Source organism: Aquarana catesbeiana, linkage group LG01, assembly GCF_042186555.1.
Source record: "Aquarana catesbeiana isolate 2022-GZ linkage group LG01, ASM4218655v1, whole genome shotgun sequence".
Taxonomy (NCBI): Eukaryota; Metazoa; Chordata; class Amphibia; order Anura; family Ranidae; genus Aquarana; species Aquarana catesbeiana.
Window position 1 is genome coordinate 926,671,198 of NC_133324.1, and position 20,700 is coordinate 926,691,897.

General features: G+C 45.0%; 1 protein-coding gene across 1 annotated transcript in view; it reads left to right on the forward strand.

Annotated features, from left to right (window-relative positions):
* Nucleotides 1-6,935: 6,935 nt before the first annotated feature.
* The window catches only part of LOC141128079 (vomeronasal type-2 receptor 26-like), a 49,953-nt gene continuing 36,188 nt past the window's right edge, over nucleotides 6,936-20,700 (forward strand). The window contains exons 1-2 of the mRNA XM_073615147.1: nucleotides 6,936-6,974; nucleotides 18,610-18,773. Coding sequence (XP_073471248.1) covers nucleotides 6,936-6,974; nucleotides 18,610-18,773 — 203 coding nt within the window. The remainder of the gene's footprint in view (nucleotides 6,975-18,609; nucleotides 18,774-20,700) is intronic.

A 20,700-nucleotide genomic window follows, 5' to 3' on the forward strand; every position in this document is an offset into this window, starting at 1 on the left:
CTCTATTGACAGCATTTCCCATTCCAGCAGATGTAATTTTAAGATGAATACTATTGTTGCTCAGAGGGATGCCTATTTCCAACTCCCAGAGTCTTCTCTGATATACCTCTGTTTCTACATGGGTCAGGACATTATGCAGTATACATGTCTGCTGGTTGGGTTCCTGATCCACTCCTGCTCTAGACAGGCATCCCTGTCAAGAATACAGAGGGAATTTTCAGAACCCTACAAGAGATTGGTTGGCTAGTCTTTCAAAAAGGGTTATGTGATTACTACGCAAATCCTTGTGTACATAGTTTTTGCCACTAGAACATACTGGTGGTAGGACGCTGGGTAATCCTGGCTTTCCTCTCTTCTCCTGTCAGTGTCTCAATACCTGATGATCAGGACCATGGTCCCTCCCATCCCTATATTGAGGTCTGCTCAATGGAAAGGGCCCCCTGTCCTGAAAGGGATTTTGTTGATGAAGCACGCAGCTATTCATGTCTCGCAAACAGGCAGATGAAGCCTTGGGTGCTGGCCCAGTAATACATTTTCTATGCTGCAGAGTCATTGCCAGTGGAACTCCCCTGTTGGGAAGATGTTTTGCCAGTAGAGCCCATCAGGAAAGGAAAATTACGGTAATGACGCGTATACATGATCAGAAATTCTGCCAGCAAAAGTCGGATGTGAGCTTTTGGTCAGAAATTCCGACCGTGTGTACGCTCCATCTGACTTTTGCTGGCAGAATACCAGCCAGCAAAAGATTGAGAGCAAGTTCTCTATTTTTTGGTCGGAAAAGTTCCTATCCGAAAATGCGTTTGTCTGTATGCAATTCGGACATGCAAAAAATCACGCATGCTCCGAAACAATTCGACGCATGCTCGGAAGCATTGAACTTAATTTTCTTGGCTCGTCATACTGTTGTACGTCACCGCGTTCTTGACGGTCGAAAGTTCACAGAACTTTTGTGTGACCGTGTGTATGCAAGGCAAGCTTGAGCGGAATTCCGTCGGAAAAACCATCCAAGTTTTTTCTGACGGAAATTCCACTCGTGTGTACGAGGCATAAGTATTTCATAGGAAATTTACAGTTATATTGTTCTCAGAAATGCTATTATACTATTTTTGGTATTTTTTTTCTTTCCTTTTTCTTTGAATTGCAGCCAATGTAATAATTGTCAAGCTTTGCTGTGACAAAAATGGTAAACTTATATGTATCTTTCCTTGTGTTGCAAGTAATACTGTGACATTTAAGCATCTTGTTATGTTTTTATAGAAACAGAAAAGTGACGGCAGTAAAAGACCAAGTACTCTATTGATGTTTGTCCCAAGCATGCCAGAAACCATGTACTGCTGACTGGCTCACTAACTCTGCTGGAAGTTTATTCCAAGCATCAACTACCCTTACAGTAAAATAATACTTTCTAAGATTCATTTTGAGCTTTCCTCCAGTTAGTTTGAGGTCATGTCCCCATGTGCTTGATTTTGGTTTCATATTGAAAAAAACGACCCTCCTCAACTTCACCCACTTGATTTATTTATTGGTTTCAATCATGTCTCCCCCTTCTCTTCTTTCCTTCAGACTGTACATATTAAGTTCCTGAAGTCGCTCTTGATATGTTTTATCCCCCAAACCTTTCACCATTTTTGTTACCCTTCTCCCGGGCTCGTTCTATTTTATTAATATCTTTCTGTAAGTAAGGTCTCCAGAACTGGACACAGTATTCTAAATGAGGTCCCATTAAAGATCTATATAGGGCAGGGATATGCAATTAGCGGACCTCCAGCTGTTGCAAAACTACAAGTCCCATGAGGCACAGCAAGACTCTGACAGCCACAAGTATGACACCCAGAGGCAGAGGCATGATGGGACTTGTAGTTTTGCAACAGCTTCAGGTCCGCTAATTGCATATCCCTGATATAGGGGATCAGAACTTCCTTCAGCCCTGCTGGTTATCCCTCTAGTGATGCATCCTAGAATTCTATTCGCTTTTCCCCCTGCCTGGTCACACTGTTTGCTTATTTTGCAATCATCTGAAATAAGTACCCCAAATCTTTTTCCTCTAAAGTGCTGGCTAACACTGTATCCCCAATGTTGTACTCTCTCAGGTGATTTTTTTTCCCTAGATGCACTATTTGTGCATATGTTAAAATGCGTATATAAAGATAAAAAGAGATGGAAAGAGGCCTGTTTTGCAGCATTTTGTGGATTGTCAAACCACATGGATAATACACATCAGTTCAGTACATTTTATATTGGTATTCGCTGCCAGGTGTAGGACGTGTGGTTTTGGGGTGATTACACTCATGTGGTAGATGCTTTCCAGTGAATTCAGTCCAATCCAGAAATTCTGTTTTAGGGCTTGCTGGCCCACTTTTATTAAACAAAACAGAAGGTTCACATAGACATCAGTTGACCCCAGAGGGGTTCTTCCACATTAAAATGAATAGTCAACTGAAAATGCCAAGCCACTAAGCTCCCTCATCCACCTCACCACTGCTCTTCTTACCAGTCCCTCTGATTATATTGTCCAGTTCTCCTGGCTCTCTTGGCTCAGTCAGCCTATAGTCGCACCCCCCTGCTGCACTGCCCACTTGTAACCTCTGGGTTGGGGTTCTTGTGACACCCCAAAAGGAGCTTCCCTGACTCCTGGGATAAGATCTCCTGTCTCCTGTCAGCTGGCTGGGGCACCTCTGACCCATTGTTTATACCTCTTGTTTCTTGACTTCTGGCCAGGGCACCTATATGGGAGCTGTCTCAGAACTGGGAGCCCTGAGCTATCCTAAGGCTTGAGTATACTTTTAATCATGCCCACACATGTGGAATGTGTTGCAGCAATTGGGCATGCTATGTGGAGGTTTTCTTGGCTGGGATGGGGTTCCTTGCCTCAGCTCCGGAAAAGACAACCATTTGAGGTCCCATCCTCCTCGATACTAGTCAAGCACAGTGCTATAGCCGACCTGTGAGTACAGATCTTTCTCCCCATGAGGTCTTTTCTCCCTTTGAAGTGGTAGAACATATTTACTAATATTACATAATTATTTATATTTACAGTTTACTTCTGTACCCAACTCCTGTACCCAACTCCTAGGCATAAAATGACATTTGGCACCCAGATCAGCATAAAAAGTAGCCAGGCCACCTCAAGTGGAGTATTGAGCTGTAGTAAAGTTTAATCTATCGAGTGCTGGAACTATACTGCCAAAACACATTTATAGCAGCAACGCTAGTTCTAGACTGAATGGGTATGCACTGTCCAAAAGAAACAAAGGATGGTAGCAGAGGGGGCAGGAGAACAAAGGTGGCTTGCAGAATTTTTGTTACAAGAGGGATAGTCTTTTGAGATGTTCTTCTGCCCGCTATTATAGGGGCCTCGTAAGAGTATTTTTGTACTTAACAAAAGACCCAGTTAACCTGCATATAGTATAGGTACAGTATAGGGAAGGTATAATCTCAGTACAGGTGCAAGGTAAATGTGGTCCAGATGCGGTAAAGGTTCAGTGGTGCAGCATAGGGTTGGTAGAGGTTCAGTCTAGGTTTGGTGCCCTTTGGTACACTTGGTGTCCTGCTCTCAGTGGTTTATTCCCTGCTAGAAGTATCAGCAGTGGGCGAATAGTCCTCTCACTAGTCCCTGGGATACTGCAGTGACCTCTCACTGTAGAAGGATTGGCCCTCGGTGTCTCCCCGAAGGCCTCCGGTAATCAGCAGTGGGAAGCAGAGGGTGAGTGGTTGCTCCAGTCTGCCTGCTGCAGCAGTGCAGGTGCTGTGATGTAGGTAGTGGTGCGCTTCCCCTGGGTGTCCTTAATCCCAGTCTCAGGCTTGGATCTCCACTGGTATGGTCGCCCACTGGCAGGTGAATATCCAGAGGCTCTCTCTCTCTCTCTAACTCCCTCAGTGCCAAGAGGAAGAGCTTTCCCAGGCAGTATAAGAAAAAATGATCTCTCCCTTCCTCCTATTGCCTGATGGGATTTGTATTGTAAGGAGACTATTTGTCCCATTATATGGCCCCTGTCTCAAACGACCACTCCCAGAATTCTCAGCATGTGCATTGCAGTCTATAGGCTTGCTTGGCTTTAGCTCTCCCTCTGTTCGTAGAAAAAGGATGGTGTAGCATAACATCAGTATCTCAGTAGAGGGAGAGAAGAATACAAGGCAATATTTTCCTTCTCCATACTGTTGTAGCCCAGCACCTGGCTAAATTTTTATATGTTTTGTGAATGAGTGGGGGAACTGTGTACCTGTTATTCATTCATGTAGGGGTTGAGGGCATGTGGCCTGGTATGGTTCAGGAGAGGAGGCAATGCTCATCCCCCACTTTCCTGGTTAGGAAGGCTGCATGCTCAGATAAGAGTCTGGTATGGATTTTGTGGGGACCCCATACTTTTTTTTCTTTGCATTGGGTTCCCCTTTAGAATCCATACCAGACCCCAAGGAATTTGGGGGGGGGGGGGGCTTATGAAGGATAAGGGTCTTGTACTGTGTGTATTTTTAGAGAGTATTCAACACTTTTTTTTGGTCCCCCTTTAAAATCGATACCAAACCTTCATCTAAGAGTCGGGTATAGATGGCTGCTTTTCTTAAAAGAGGATGAAGCAGTCGGGAACTGTCATTTACTGGAAATTTAAACTGCATTTTTTATATTTGTAAATGCTTGTTTTGCTGTAGTAGGTTGTATACATTATACGGATGTGCCACTTCACAGGCAGGTGTAGGGTATTTAACATTTTTAATGTTGCCCTTTAAGCATGATTAAAATCGCTGCTTCCCACCAAACAGGATTTTAAAAAAAATGTTTTTGCCTTAGTACATGTTCCGAAGGCAGTGGCCAGACTCCCATGCTTTTTCTGGTCTATTACCCTAGAACATTGTCATTCTCTTTTTAACATGAGGTTCCTATTGACTTCAATGGGGCAAGGATTTGGCACCTGAACATTTGTTATGTTTGTTAATTAAAGCGGAGGTCCGCCCACTGCTGCAAAAATGAAAAGCCAGCAGCTACACATACTACAGCTGCTGGCTTTAAAGTCTTCAGTCCTTTCCCTCAGAGATCTCCTGAGAGTCAGCGGGCTAGTGAAGAGTCAGTCGGGTGGACTGGTGTGGAGAAACTGCCAGGATGGCTGTAGAAAGGAGCAGCTGCAGCCTGGTGGGTTTGCAGTGCCTGAAGAGGTGGTGCTGGGATCAGTGGCCACAGAGGAGAAGTTACTTGCCGTAAAGGTGCTGCGAGTTCCTGCCTGTAATGGGCTGTTGCTAAATCTGACTGGAAGCCTATCAGATCATCTCAAGAGTGAATTAGCTGGAGCAAGCAAATGTTTGTGCTGGAGTAAAGAGAAGAAGAGACTGTAAATAGATGTATATAGGAAGTTGTCCCTGAAGTTGATGAAGTCAAGTGGGCATCCCATAACCTCCCATCCCTATCCAAGTTAATAACCCTCTAATAAATAACAAAAAAAAAACAAAGCCACGGACTGTTCTCTGACTCTGGGTGCTTGTGAAGATTTGATGTGCCTGGCTGTGCAGGAGTGGGTGAATCCCATATACAATGGGACGCCTATGTAAAAGAAAAAAAAAATCTGACAGGGGTTATAACCCTCCCATACACAATCCAAAATAAAAAAAAAACCTGAAAATAGTTTCATACTTACCATAATTTTCTTTTCCTGGTGCCTATCCATGGCAGCATACCTGTGACAAGCTCCCCCTTGGCTCCTCCCTCAGGACCAGTGAATATTATAAAAGAAAAGGATTAGTGCACTCCCAGCATTCTACGTAATATAGCATACCGAGGATGGGATTGTATGCTGCCATGGATAGGCACCAGGAAAAGAAAATGACGGTAATAATGAAACTATTTTCTGTTTTCCTGGTGCCTCCATGGCAGCATACCTGTGACAAATAACTAGCTGAAATGGGTGAGATAATGCATAGTAAAAGACTTACCGTATTTATTGGCATATAACACGCACAGGTGTATAACACGCACCTTCATTTTAGGAGGGAAGTTTTAGGAAAAAACTTTGAAGCAAAATAAGGGTCAGTGCCCATCAATGCAGCCTCACCACTGCCCATCTGCAGCCTGATCAATGCCATCTGCAGCCTCACAATTGCCCATCAATGCAGCTTGATCAATGCCCATCTGTAGCCTCACAATTGCCCATCAATGCAGCTTGATCAATGCCCATCTGCAGCCTCACAATTGCTCATCAATGCAGCTTGATCAATGCCCATCTTCAGCCTGATCAATGCCCATACGCAGCCTCTCCATTGCCATGAATGCAGCCTGATCAATGCCCATCTGCAGCATCACCTCAGATTACTGCTGCCTCGGAGGGGACAGGGAGGGTGGCGGGACTAGCGCCGTCAGATTACATACAGCGAGAATCTCCTGTTTACTCGGTGGCCTCTTTAATACAAATTCCTGCCTCCTGGACGGGCTTCTATCATAGACAGAACACTGGTCCAATCCCGGCCCAGGAGATGGGACTTCCTATTACAGAGGCCACTGAGTAAACAGGAGATTCTCGCTGTATGCAATCTGACGGCGCTTGTCCTACCCCCCTCCCTGTCTCCTCCTAGGCAGCCCAAATTGCAGTATCGGCATATAACCCGATTTTCAGGGTGGAAAAGTGCGTGTTATACGCCAATAAATACAGTATTTGAAAAAGGATTTAAAATAGGCAAATGCCGGCCTGATAGCCTGTCTGCCAGTTTCTACAGATGAGAAAGCTGCCGGGTCTACTCTGTAACGTCTCGTAAACGCATGTTGGGATGACTGTGATGCTACCCTTTAGATTGTTTTGATGGATATGTCTGCTCTCGCTGTCCAAGAAGCAGAAAACAACTGGGTGGCATACAGCCCAACTGAAGAGGGGGTTCTAGACCCCGTGCCCTATACGCCTTCTTAACCAATTTGATTATCCATGAAACCATTGTACTAGAGCAGGGATATGCAAACTATGGCTTCCCAGCTGCTGCAGAACCACATGTCTCATGAGGTATTTTAAAGCTCTGATATTCACAGACATGACTTGGCATGATGGATACTGCAGTTCCGGAACGGCTGGAGGGCCACATTCTGGAGGCCTCTGTTCCAGATGATGCTTCTTTGCCCGTTTTTTTTTTTTTTTGGGGTATTACAAACAGGTTCGATGAAAGTCTGAAGGGAGTTGTGGCTTGAAGATAGTGTCTCAGTACCAAAGTAATATTGTCTTCGTGAAGAAGGTTGAAATTGGATCTGAAAAGATTGGCTGGGCCCAAGGCTCGGAGATAGTAGAGGAAGAGGAGAACTTAGGGATGAATCTATTTACCGTTCTAAGTTCCACTCTATCCGAGTACAGAAAATAATATTATTGTCTTCTGAACCCAGAGCCTGAAGTTCTGATACTCCCCAGCCCGATGCCATCGTCACAAAGAAAATGTGTTTCTAAGTGAGATTCCACAAGGACGCTGAATCAGATGAGGCAAAATACTGTTTGGATAAGGGCTCCAGTCCAGAGCGATAGAGAGATCCCAAATGGGAAAGATTTGTTTTAATGGGTGGGCTTATCTTCTTGACTGTCTTGAAGAATTTGATTATTAAAGGATCTTCGGCCCATCTCTTGTGGTCACAGCAGAGATTGCCACCAGCTGTAGCTTTAAATTGCTTAATCCTAATCCTAAATCAGGTCTGTTTGCAGGAAGTCAAGGAGTTGGGAGGAAGAGGATATATTAGGATTGAAATTTTTCAGTTAGCGAAAGATAGAAACTTATTCCAAACCTTGTCATACATATTGTTCGTTGAAGGCTCCTGTGCTTTGAGCAGAGTTGAAACAACTCTGGAGGAACATCCTAATGATTAAAGCCTCTGTGTTTTAACATTCTGTGAAGGTTCAATCTGTGAGGATTCTGATGGGTGTGATGCCTCGAGCCAGAAGAGAGGGTATCGGAGGAATATTTGCCGGAGGCTGGACATGAAGATATATTGCCCTAGGGAATTATGGGTCTCCCTGCAAATATGGCAGCACTGTTATCACCTTTATTGTTGGTATTGCAAGTCTCGAGAGAATTTTTGAGGTAGGAGGCCGGAGGAGGCCTAAATTAGATTGCATGCCCAAGGACTTGACAGGGTATCTATTGCTTCTGCCCAAGGGTGAGGTAGATGTAAAACAAACCTCCACAGCTTGGTATTGCTTGCTGTAGCAAAAGGATGCAGTTCAGGAAAGGTTCACTGGCCTACAATCCAACTGAATAACTTCAGTTGTAGGAACCATTTGTTGGGATCCAGGAATCCTTGGGATAGGTGATCACCGTTTGTGTTTAAGTGGGCTGGAAGATAGGCTACTCTTAGGTCCTTCAGATTCCCCTCTGCCCAATGAAGATGGGTTCCACTTCCCTTAGTAAGGAACTGTTGTGGGTTCCGCCTTGGTGATGTTTGTATGATATTGCCACTCTGTTGTCTATCCGAATCAGAACTGATTTGTCCTTGATCTGAGAGAGCAAATGCTGTCCATGCGAGATAAGCTGCCTGGATTTCCAGGATATTTGCGATGATGTCTGCCACACTGAATACCCATCTCTCTTAAACTAACATCTGGTTGTAATGTGCCTCCTAGCATATTGCATTGGTGTCTGTGGTAACTGTGGTCCAGAAGACATGCCTTAATGAAAGTAGCCTTACAGGCATCTCCTTCTTTGTCCACTAGTGCAGAGTGCAGACCCTTGTGCATTAAACTTGTTTGATATATGGACTGGGATAGACGGTTTGCTCCAATGCTTCAGGAATTCTAGATAAAAGGTGCCTGAGGTATCCATGTGTGCATAGGACCATCTGGATACAAATAGACAAAAATCCCTATTAAGTTGAGTTAGCTCGAGGCTGTTATGTAGGACCATGTCCTCATTCTCCTTACTTTCTGAATGATCGCCCACACTTTCTGAGATGGCAGGGACACGGTCCCTTTTGCGGTGTTGAATAAGTCGTCTAAACTGGAGAAAAGATGACTCATTTGACCACCCAACCGTATCTTGATAGTGTAGGCCACAACATCCACCTGTGTTCCACTAGCTGGGCTGAATCTTTTGATAAAAGGAGGATATCGTCTTGTTAGTGAGAACACCCAGTTCTCGTAAAGAAGCTTGGATAGTGATCCGAGCCCCCATGAGGGCTCTGAGGGAAGTGCGGGGTCGACCGAAAATCTCAGATACTTCCGTAACAGTTGTAGCATGGGTGCGTGCAAGTAAGCATCCCTGAATCCCCGGGTACATCTAATTCTGCTGGGAATCAAGTTTGACTTTCCTCCTGTGATGCGGGAAATGGCTTTCTGTAACCTTTCCTCAAAGAGTGATTTACCATAAAAAAAACGGTATTTATACTAATTTTGTTTTGACACAGTGTCAGCTGCCCATAGTTCTGACCACAATACCCATATGGCTATCACAAGTAGTGACATTGATCTTGCGAAGTATCGAATTGTATCCATCGCCGTCTCACTGGTGAAGTCTGCTGAGAGACATAATTTGTCCAAAGCCTTGACTATATTTTCCCTAGGGACATTTTGATGAATCACTGTTTCCATGTTTTCGGTCCCTGCCCGCAGGGCTTTGGATACAGATGATAAGGCAATTGCTGACTTCCAGGCGTTTACCTGCCATTTGGTAAGCTCCTTTAAGTTGGGGACTATTCGTCTGTCTAAAGGATCCTCAATTGAGGCTGAGTCATCGATCGGTGCGATGAAATTCTTTGTTATATGAACCACTGCTGCATCTACCTCCAGTGGATCGTCTGGCATTGAAGAATCTTGCTCCGACAGTGGAAAATATTTTCCTAGGCAATTGAGAGGAAAAAAAAAATATTTATTTATTTATTTTTATTTATTTTTTTCAACAATGTCTCTGACATCATCCATCAGAGTAAGCCTATGTTTCCACTATTGCGACCTGAAAGTAGCGCAATTTTTCCATGTTTTTTTGCTGCGATTTTGATGCGACTTGAAACAATGCCTGTGTATTCTTGAGGTCTATGGCCCTCAAGTTGCAATGAAGTGGGGCCAAATTAGTGCAGGGATTATTTTGATGTTGCTGCGACTTGAATTTGCATAGATATGAACAGTACTTATTGGAAATCATGGGGTACGACCTGTCATGCGACTTTGCAGTTCCAAGTCGCATGACAAGTCGCAATAGTGGAAACCGAGGCCAAAGAAGGAAACCTGCTTCTTTAGAATTGGGAAGTACATCTTTGACTTCTCAGCTGTAGTGTTGGCTTCCTCCCAACCAATAGCTGGCTTTACAGCCTGGACATTGGGCTGAACTAGGAAAAGGTTGAAGTCTTCTGAGGTATCCTTAGATGGCCCACTATCATCCAGATGTCTTGGAGGGATACTTGCTGCGTGGTGAGAGGATTCTCTCGAGGATGGACGAGGAAGATTTAACTTCTCTGGAGGAGGTTGAGCTAATGGCTTAAATGGAACTGCTTTTGCTCATTCCACTATGTAACCCCTGCTCATTTTTTAAATAGGACAGTTTACCTGTTAACCCTCTGACTCTCTGTCTGCTGCATAGACTCTAAAACAGCTTTTGCAGACCAATTGCCTGGTAATGGAATGAGCCCGCATGCTCGGTATATAGGTATTTGAGAGTTGGTGAATGTGAAGAACTATTTCACAGACCAACCCTCGCCACTTGCATGGTATCCTGATCTTGCTGGTGTGCCCTGGTTGGGGGCCTTCATAGATTTGTTTATGTTGCCTTGAAGTCTGCTTGGACTTCTTCTGGCGTACAAGGCTAAAATTAATAAACATACAGTACTAACATAAGTGCTCTCTTTTTTTTTTTTACTCACCTGGACGATGGTCCCTACCTTAAATGTTGGAGAGGGTCTTGTTCGGGTGGCTTACTGCTTATTTTAGGCAGCAGACAGAAAAAGCAGCTAGAGAGAGATAAAGGAGTTATCAACTGGTATTTCAGCTGGAGCAAGGAAACAGTATTCCTGGGTAAAAAAATAAAAGAAAGAAATTACATTCACCGCTGGCAAAAAACAGGGTCCCCTCCAGGAGCTCCCCACATAGGCAACCTCCTCAGATGACAACAGGCTGGCATGCTGAAAGCCCGCAGTAATAAACAATGGAGAGGGGAGGGACATCTGCGGAAGATACCACCCTCTACAAAATTATTTTGACAAACAAGGGCAAAAAAATTAAAATTTACCCCTATTCAAGATGGCCGCCACAATCTCAGGCCAGACTATGCAAGTGCCGGCGGCACTAGGACCTATGCGGCCCGCCTGACTCAACCCGGACCACCGAGCCGGCTCCTGAAGTCCACGCATGCGCAGAGCAAGCAGGATGACGCTAAGGGACTCAGAAAAGCCAGCGAGAGGTGCACGCTGCCCACTATAGCAACCAGGAATGAAGGTACAATATCACAAGAAGGGAAAGGTGGTGGGGAGGAAGAAAGCAAAAAAGAGAGAGACGAACGCAAGGAAAGGAAAGTGAGAGAGAATGGATGACAGGAGGGAAAGAATGTAAGGATAAGGCTAAGTGCAAAATAGATATAGCTGCCTTCTCTGCTGCAGGCTTGAGCAAATGCCAATATATAAATGCAGATAGGAGCTCTTAGTTAAGAGACAACTGCTGTCCCAAAAGGCCCACAGAAGGGACTCCCTATCTTATTAGCGTATTTAGCTGCCCAAGAATAGGGACTGCACCTGGGAGAGGCTTGAACCCAGCTGAAAGCTGCCGACTGCAGAAATAAGGGATGTTCGACCACCATTCACTGGCTATGAGGTATGAGGGAAAAAAAGAGAATGCTGGGAGTGCACTAATCCTTTTCTTTTATAATATTCACTGGTCCTGAGGGAGGAGCCTAGGCGGAGCTTGTCATAGGTATGCTGCCATGGAGGCACAAGGAAAAAGTTTTGCCTATAGTTCCACTTTAACTTTACTTTTTAGGAACAATTTACTAAGGTATTCCCTATCCTGCATGTTTTTAAAAAGATTGAAAATGTATGCCTTGCTGTCCTGATGCCCAGAGTCCAATTTCTTTGCAGATCTTATTGACATCCTCTTTCTTTTACCATTTGTTTCTTTTTTCCTTCTAAGTTTTTTTCCTTGACGTTTTTTGACACCTTTGGGATTGGTAAACTTGTTGCTAAGGACGGTTAGTGGCAACTAGGGATGAGCCGAACACCCCCCTGTTCGGTTCGCACCAGAACATGGAACAGGAAAAAAGTTCGCTCGAACACGCGAACACGTTAAAGTCTGTGGGACACGAACATGAATAATCAAAAGTGCTAATTTTAAAGGCTTATATGCAAGTTATTGTCATAAAAAGTGTTTGGGGACCCGGGTCCTGCCCCAGGGGACATGGATCAATGGAAAAAAAAGTTTTAAAAACGGCCGTTTTTTCAGGAGCAGTGATTATAATAATGCTTAAAGTCAAACAATAAAAGTGTAATATCCTTTAAATTTCGTACCTGGGGGGTGTCTATAGTATGCCTGTAAAGGGGTGCATGTTTCCCGTGTTTAGAACAGTCTGACAGCAAAATGACATTTCAAAGGAAAAATTCCATTTAAAACTACCCGCGGCTATTGCATTGCCGACAATACACATAGAAGTTCATTGATAAAAACGGCATGGGAATTCAACACAGGGAAACCCCGAACCAAAATTAAAAATAAAAAAAATTACGTGGGAGTCCCCCTAAATTCCATACCAGGCCCTTCAGGTCTGGTATGGATATTAAGGGGAACCCCCGGCCAAAATTTAAAAAAAAATGACGTGGGGTTCCCCCTAAATTCCATACCAGACCCTTCAGGTCTGGTATGGATTTTAGGAGGAACCCCGCGCCAAAAAAAAAACAAAAAACGGCGTGGGGTCCCCCCAAAAATCCATACCAGACCCTTATCCGAGCACACAACCTGGCAGGCCGCAGAAAAAGAGGGGGGGACGAGAGTGCGGCCCTCCCCCTCCTGAACCGTACCAGGAAACATGCCCTCAACATTGGGAGGGTGCTTTGGGGTAGCCCCCCAAAACACCTTGTCCCCATGTTGATGAGGACAAGGGCCTCATCCCCACAACCCTGGCCGGTGGTTGTGGGGGTCTGCGGGCGGGGGGCTTATCGGAATCTGGAAGCCCCCTTTAACAAGGGGACCCCCAGATCCCGGCCCCCCCCTGTGTGAAAAGGTAAGGGGGTACTTACCCCTACCATTTCACTAAAAAACTGTCAAAAATGTTAAAAATGACAAGAGACAGTTTTTGACAATTCCTTTATTTAAATGCTTCTTCTTTCTTCTATCTTCCCTCATCTTCTTCTTCTTCTTCTGGTTTTTCTGGTTCTTCCTCCGGCGTTCTCGTCCAGCATCTCCTCCGCGGCATCTTCTATCTTCTTCTCCTCGGGCCGCTCCGCACCCATGGCATGGGGGGAGGCTCCCGCTCTTCTCTTCATCTTCTTCTTTATCCTCTTCTCTTCTTCCTTCTTCTCTTCTTCATTTTCTTCTCTGGGCCGCTCCGCACCCATGCTGGCATGGAGGGAGGCTCCCGCTATGTGACGGAGTCTCCTCGTCTGATGGTTCTTAAATAACGGGGGGCGGGGCCACCCGGTGACCCCGCCCCCCTCTGACGCACGGTGACTTGACGGGACTTCCCTGTGACATCACGGGGAATGCCACAGGGAAGTCCCGTCATGTCCCGTGCGTCAGAGGGGGCGGGGTCACCGGGTGGCCCCGCCCCCCGTTATTTAAGAACCGTCAGACGAGGAGACGCCGTCACACAGCGGGAGCCTCCCTCCATGCCAGCATGGATGCGGAGCGGCCCGGAGAAGAAAATGAAGAAGAGAAGAAGAGAAGAAGGAAGAAGAGAAGAGGATGAAGAAGAAGATGAAGAGAAGAGCGGGAGCCTCCCCCATGCCATGGGTGCAGAGCGGCCCGAGGAGAAGAAGATAGAAGACGCCGCAGGAGATGCTGGACGAGAACGCCGGAGGAAGAACCAGAAGAGCCAGAAGAACCAGAAGAAGATGAAGGAAGATAGAAGAAAGAAGAAGCATTTAAATAAAGGAATTGTCAAAAACTGTCTCTTGTCATTTTTAACATTTTTGACAGTTTTTTAGTGAAATGGTAGGGGTAAGTACCCCCTTACCATTTCACACAGGGGGGGGCGGGATCTGGGGGTTCCCTTGTTAAAGGGGGCTTCCAGATTCCGATAAGCCCCCCGCCCGCAGACCCCCACAACCACCGGCCAGGGTTGTGGGGATGAGGCCCTTGTCCTCATCAACATGGGGACAAGGTGTTTTGGGGGGCTACCCCAAAGCACCCTCCCAATGTTGAGGGCATGTGGCCTGGTACGGTTCAGGAGGGGGGGGCGCACACTCTCGTCCCCCCTCTTTTCCTGCGGCCTGCCAGGTTGCGTGCTCGGATAAGGGTCTGGTATGGATTCTTGGGGGGACCCCACGCCGTTTTTTTTTTTTTTTTTTTTTGGCGCGGGGTTCCCCTTAAAATCCATACCAGACCTGAAGGGTCTGGTATGGAATTTAGGGGGAACCCCATGTCATTTTTAAAAAAAATTTTGGCCGGGGTTCCCCTTAATATCCATACCAGACCTGAAGGGCCTGGTATGGAATTTAGGGGGACTCCCATGTCATTTTTTTTTTTTAATTTTGGTTCGGGGTTTCCCTGTGTTGAATTCCCATGCCGTTTTTATCAATGAACTTCTATGTGTATTGTCGGCAATGCAATATCCGCGGGTAGTTTTAAATGGAATTTTTCCTTCGAAATGTCATTTTGCTGTCAGACTGTTCTAAACACAGGAAACATGCGCCCCTTTACAGGCATACTATAGACACCCCCAGGTACGAAATTTAAAGGGATATTACACTTTTATTGTTTGACTTTAAGCATTATTAAAATCACTGCTCCTGAAAAAACGGCCGTTTTTAAAACTTTTTTCGGCATTGATCCATGTCCCCTGGGACAGGACCCAGGTCCCCAAACACTTTTTATGACAATAACTTGCATATAAGCCTTTAAAATTAGCACTTTTGATTTCTCCCATAGACTTTTGAAATGTGTTCTGCGGCATTCGAATTTGCCGCGAACACCCCAAATTGTTCGCTGTTCGGCGAACTTGCGAACAGCCAATGTTCGAGTCGAACATGAGTTCGACTCGAACTCGAAGCTCATCCCTAGTGGCAACAGCATCAGCAATGGCATGCAATGCCAAACTGCAGCAAACAAGGCTATTAGTTACACATCACAACCCAAAATGATCCAGCGCTACACTTGTCTTACACTGTGTATAATACTCAAGAAACCAGAGTATATAAAAAATTCCGATATAGATCACTCATTTATTATATTGTATGGTTTTTCTACACAGCTGTTCGCAAGGGTTTTTTTATTTTTATGACGCAAGGCCAGGGCCGGACTGGGTATGAAAACCAGCCCTGGAAAAAATGTCATACCAGCCCCATAGCATTATAATACCAGCCCAACAGCATAACGTCATTATTTTCTTGTACATAAAATGGAAAACCATGCATTTTAAAGCACATTTAAAGAGTGCATTATATATAGATAAGACACATATAAAAGCACATAGGGCTTTATATATATATATATATATATATATATATATATACACTGCTGTACGTTCGCTGCTTACACAGTGCTGTGTTAGGAAATCAAATAAATTGCTTCCCTAACACTGACCCGCCTCTCAGCCAATCAGGTGCACTGGGTCTGGTTACCTGTCACCTGATTGGCTGAAGCGACAGGCGCTGTGATCGGAGGGAGCGTGGAGCAACGCGCTGACCTGAGACAGGTATGTGCCGGGCGGGGGGGGGGACACTGGCAGGAATTGATGGGGCAAACTGGCGGCAATTGATGGGGCAAACTGGCGGCAATTGATGGGGCAAACTGGCGGCAATTGATGGTTACAGTGGCTGCGTTTGATGGCATAGTGGCTGCGCTTGATGGGCACAGTGGCAGCGTTTAATGGGCACAGTGGTAGCGCTTGATGGGCACAGTGGTGGCGCTTGATGGGCACAGTGGTTGTGTTTAATGGGCACAGTGGCTGCAATTGATGGGTACAGTGGCTGCGTTTGATGGCACAGTGGCTGTGTTTGATGGGCACAGTGGTGGGAATTTATGGGCACAGTGGCTGCGTTTAATGGGCACAGTGGTGGCAATTTATGGGTACAGTGGCTGCGTTTGATGGGCACAGTGGCTGTGTTTGATGGGCACAGTGGTGGGAATTTATGGGCACAGTGGCTGCATTTAATGGGCACAGTGGCTGCAATTTATGGGTACAGTGGCTGCGTTTAATGGGCACAGTGGTGGCAATTTATGGGTACAGTGGCTGCATTTGATGGGCACAGTGGCTGTGTTTGATGGGCACAGTGGTGGGAATTTATGGGCACAGTGGCTGTGTTTGATGGGCACAGTGGTGGGAATTTATAGGCACAGTGGCTGCGTTTAATGGGCACAGTGGTGGCAATTTATGGGTACAGTGGCCGCGCTTGATGGCACAGTGGCTGTGTTTAATGGGCACAGTGGCTGCAATTGATGGGTACAGTGGCTGCGTTTGATGGCACAGTGGCTGCGTTTGATGGGCACAGTGGCAGGAATTTATGGGCACAGTGGCTAGGTTTAATGGGCACAGTGGTGGGAATTTATGGGTACAGTGGCTGCGTTTGATGGGCACAGTGGCTGTGTTTAATGGGCACAGTGGTGGCAATTTATGGGTACAGTGGCTGGGCTTGATGGCCCAGTGGCTGCGTTTAATGGGCACAGTGGCTGTAATTTATGGGCACAGTGGCTGTGTTTAATGGGCACAGTGGTGGCAATTTATGGGTACAGTGGCTGCGTTTGATGGCACAGTGGCTGCGTTTAATGGGCACAGTGGCTGCAATTGATGGGTACAGTGGCTGCGTTTAATGGGCACAGCTAGATGCTGCCATAACAACGATATGCCTCGTCAAAGTAAGGATGTATATCGGCGGTCCGGAAGTGGTTAAATAGCATAGAGGTTTTTTTTTTTTTACTGTTAGAGCAGTAAGGATGAGGAACTTCCTTCCACAATCAGAAGTTTCAGCGGGAAGTGTTACTAATTTACATTTTTTTTTCGATGGACATGTTACTGAACACAATATACAGGGATGTGGGAAGTGTCTGAGACATACACACACACACGTTGAACTAGATGGATTGGAGTCTTTATTCAACCTTACCAACTATGAAACGATGAGACTGAAGGACCTACTGCTACCAGCCTTCTTTGTTTCTGTCCTATTGTGCTCACGCAAAAAAAAAAAGGCAAAACAGGCACCTGCATCAAGCACTGTGCTGGGAGGGTCTCTGTTGGTGCAGGAGCCATCCCTGCCTATGCATCACCTAGCCATCTCCTGCACTCTGCAAGACCAAGCTGTCAAACTAACAGCTAGAAGGTGCACAAAGACACGTGTAAGACACAAAACACAAGTCCAGAACACTTAATGAACTACATTAATCTATTCCTATTGAAAGTTTTCCCTGTCCTGTCACTATCACCAGCTCCATTAGCCCAACACTATGGCTGTTCTCAGCCCCCCCTCTCTTATAGCGAGTGTCTAGGTATTCAGCTCTCATATTATTGGCTCATCTCAGGCTGCTGATGGATCTGTACCAAAATGAAGCAATCATGAATTAGAGCAAAATTTTAAGTTTCAAATTGAATTCATCCTGGAAGTTTGGGTGGAAACTTGATGTGACCCAAATCTCACCCCTACTTATAATTTACTTAAAACCATTATGCCCTGTACACACGATCGGACTTTCCGACAACAAAAACGTGGATTTTTATTTGAAGGGTGTTGGCTCCAACTTGTCTTGCATACACACGGTCACACAAATGTTGGCCAACAATTACGAATACAAACGTAGTGACGTACAAGACGTACCGCGAGCCGATAAAAAGGAAGTTCAATAGTCATGCGCCACCCTTTGGGCTCCTTCTGCTAATGTTGTGTTTGGTGAGCACTGATTCCGAGCATGCGTGGACTTTTGTCCAACGGACTTGTGTACACACGATCGGAAAGTCCAACAAAATAAATTGTTGGCGGAAAATTTAGGAACCTGCTAGCCAACATTTGTTGGCGGAAAGTCCGCCAACAAATGTTCGATAGAGCATACACACGGTCGAACTTTCAGCCAACAAGCTCACATCCAACATTTGTTGTCGGAAAATCTGATCGTGTGTACGGGGCATAACAGTTAGTAAACTAAATTTTTTTGCAAGGAGGTCAGAAGTAACACTATCCATTGTTCTTTCATGACAGATTTAATTTAGCAACATTAAATATGATTGTTTAAAATTTTAAAAGCACTATAAAATCATTCATCGAGGCAAATATAATTCATCAGTTAAATATATTGTTTACACAGTCTCTAGCCTGCTTGGTTCACTCTATATAAGATCATTGAATTGATTCAGATCATTGAATTGATTCAGGATCCATGCACAGAACACATCTATGTTGTAGTATATCGCTTTTACAGATCTGTGATTTGGTAGTTTAGGATAATCAAAATGGGGCAGTGAGAAAGCTAAGGGATGGACGGTCATTCTTTCTTTCTCCAGGTTATGTTATGTCTATGTGTGTTATTATCACCACAATGTCAGAAACTAAGTTCCGGACCTCAATGTTTTATCACAAGCAGACAATATGTCTTTGACAAGAAGTATGTCTATGAAGGTGACTTTATAATTGGTGGAATATTCAGTGTGTATTATTTTGCAGTACATGCAAAGTCAAGTTTTTCAAACTCTCCAGTGTTGTGTATGGAGTAAGTACACAATACATACTTCATTTATCTATAAAGTGTATGCAAGTCCTAACAGTGAATTTCTTTTATTTGCTCCTTTTTGGTCTGTTAAATAAACCATTGTAAGCATTTGTTATACACTATATTACCAAAAGTATTGGGACGCTTGCCTTTACATGCACATGAACTTTAATGGCATCCCAGTCTTAGTCCGTAGGGTTCAATATTGAGTTGACCCACCCTTTGCAGCTATAACAGCTTCAAGTCTTCTGGGAAGGCTGTCCACAAGGTTTATGGAAATATTTGACCATTCTTCCAGAAGCGCATTTGTGAGGTCAGGCACCGATGTTGAACAAGAAGGCCTGGCTCGCAGTCTGTGCTCTAATTCATCCCAAAGGTGTTCTATTTGGTTGAGGTCAAGTTTAAGTCAAGTTCCTACACCTCAAACTTGCTCATTCATGTCTTTATGGACCTTGCTTTGTGCACTGGTGTGCAGTCATGTTGGAACAGAAGGGGGACATCCCGAAACTGTTCCCACAAAGTTGGGAGCATAAAATTGTCCAAAATGTCTTGGTATGCTGACACCTTAATGGGGCGTACACACGGTCGGACTTTTCAGCTACAAAAGTCCGACAGCCTGTCCGACAGACTTTTGACGGACTTTCAACGGACTTGCGGCGGACTTTCTAACGAACAGACTTGCCTACACACGATCACACAAAAGTCCGTCGAATTCTTACGTGATGACGTACACCGGACTAAAATAAGGAAGTTGATAGCCAGTAGCCAATAGCTGCCCTAGCGTGGGTTTTTGTCCGTCGGACTAGCATACAGACGAGCGGATTTTTCGACCGGACTCGAGTCCGTCGGAAAGATTTGAAGCATGTTTCAAATCTAAAGTCCGTCGGATTTGAGGCTGAAAAAGTCAGTTGAAAGTCCGGAGAATCCCACACACGATCGGATTACCAGCCAGCTTTAGTCCGTCAGCGTCCGTTGGACTTTTGTAGGCGAAAAGTCCGACCGTGTGTACGCGGCATAAGAGTTCCCAAGAACTAAGGGGCCAAGCCCGACCCTTGAAAAACAACCCCACACCATAATCCCCCCTCCACCAAATGATTTAGACCAGTGCACAAAGCAAGGTCTATAAACACATGGATGAGTGAGTTTTGGGTGGAAGAACTTGACTGGCCTGCACAGAGTCCTGACCTCAACTCGATAGAACACCTTGGGATGAATTAGAGAGGAGACTGCGATCCAGGCCTTCTTGTCCATATCAGTGCCTGACCTCACAAATGCGCTTCTGGAAGAATGGTCAAACATTCCCACAGACACACTCCTAAACCTTGTGGACAGCCTTCCTAGAAGAGTTGAAGCTGTTATAGCCGCAAAGGGTGGGCCAACTCAATATTGAACCCTACAGACTAAAGCTGGCCATACTTGGTCGAATTTCGAAAGAATTTTCTTTTGAAAATCAGAAAATCATTTTGTGCGTTTTGTGATCCCACGGTGCCACCATTTTTTATTTTGAAATTCAACCAACCAAGCCTTCAATTTCACCTCATGTTGCTACAGGAAATAATTTTCGTGGCTGGGAATCTTCTTTTCTTTCCGGGAACTTTCTTTTCTTGCACATGCGCATTTATTTTTCGATTACGTTTCTCGCACAATTCTCCCATCATTGATTAGGAAATGGTTTGTTTTAAAAAAAAAAAAATTCCAACATGCCAGATTACTCAAATTCAAATTCCACTCATGGTGCGAAATCCGATCGAAAATTCTTAGATAAGATTTTTGAAAGAAAATTATTTCGAAATTTGACCCATGTAAGGCCTGCCTTAGACTGGGATGCCATTAAAGTTCATGTGCATGTAAAGACAGGTGCCCCAATACTTTCGGTAACATAGTGTATCTTCTTGATAAGTGCACCTGTTGATCCTGCCAGAAATCC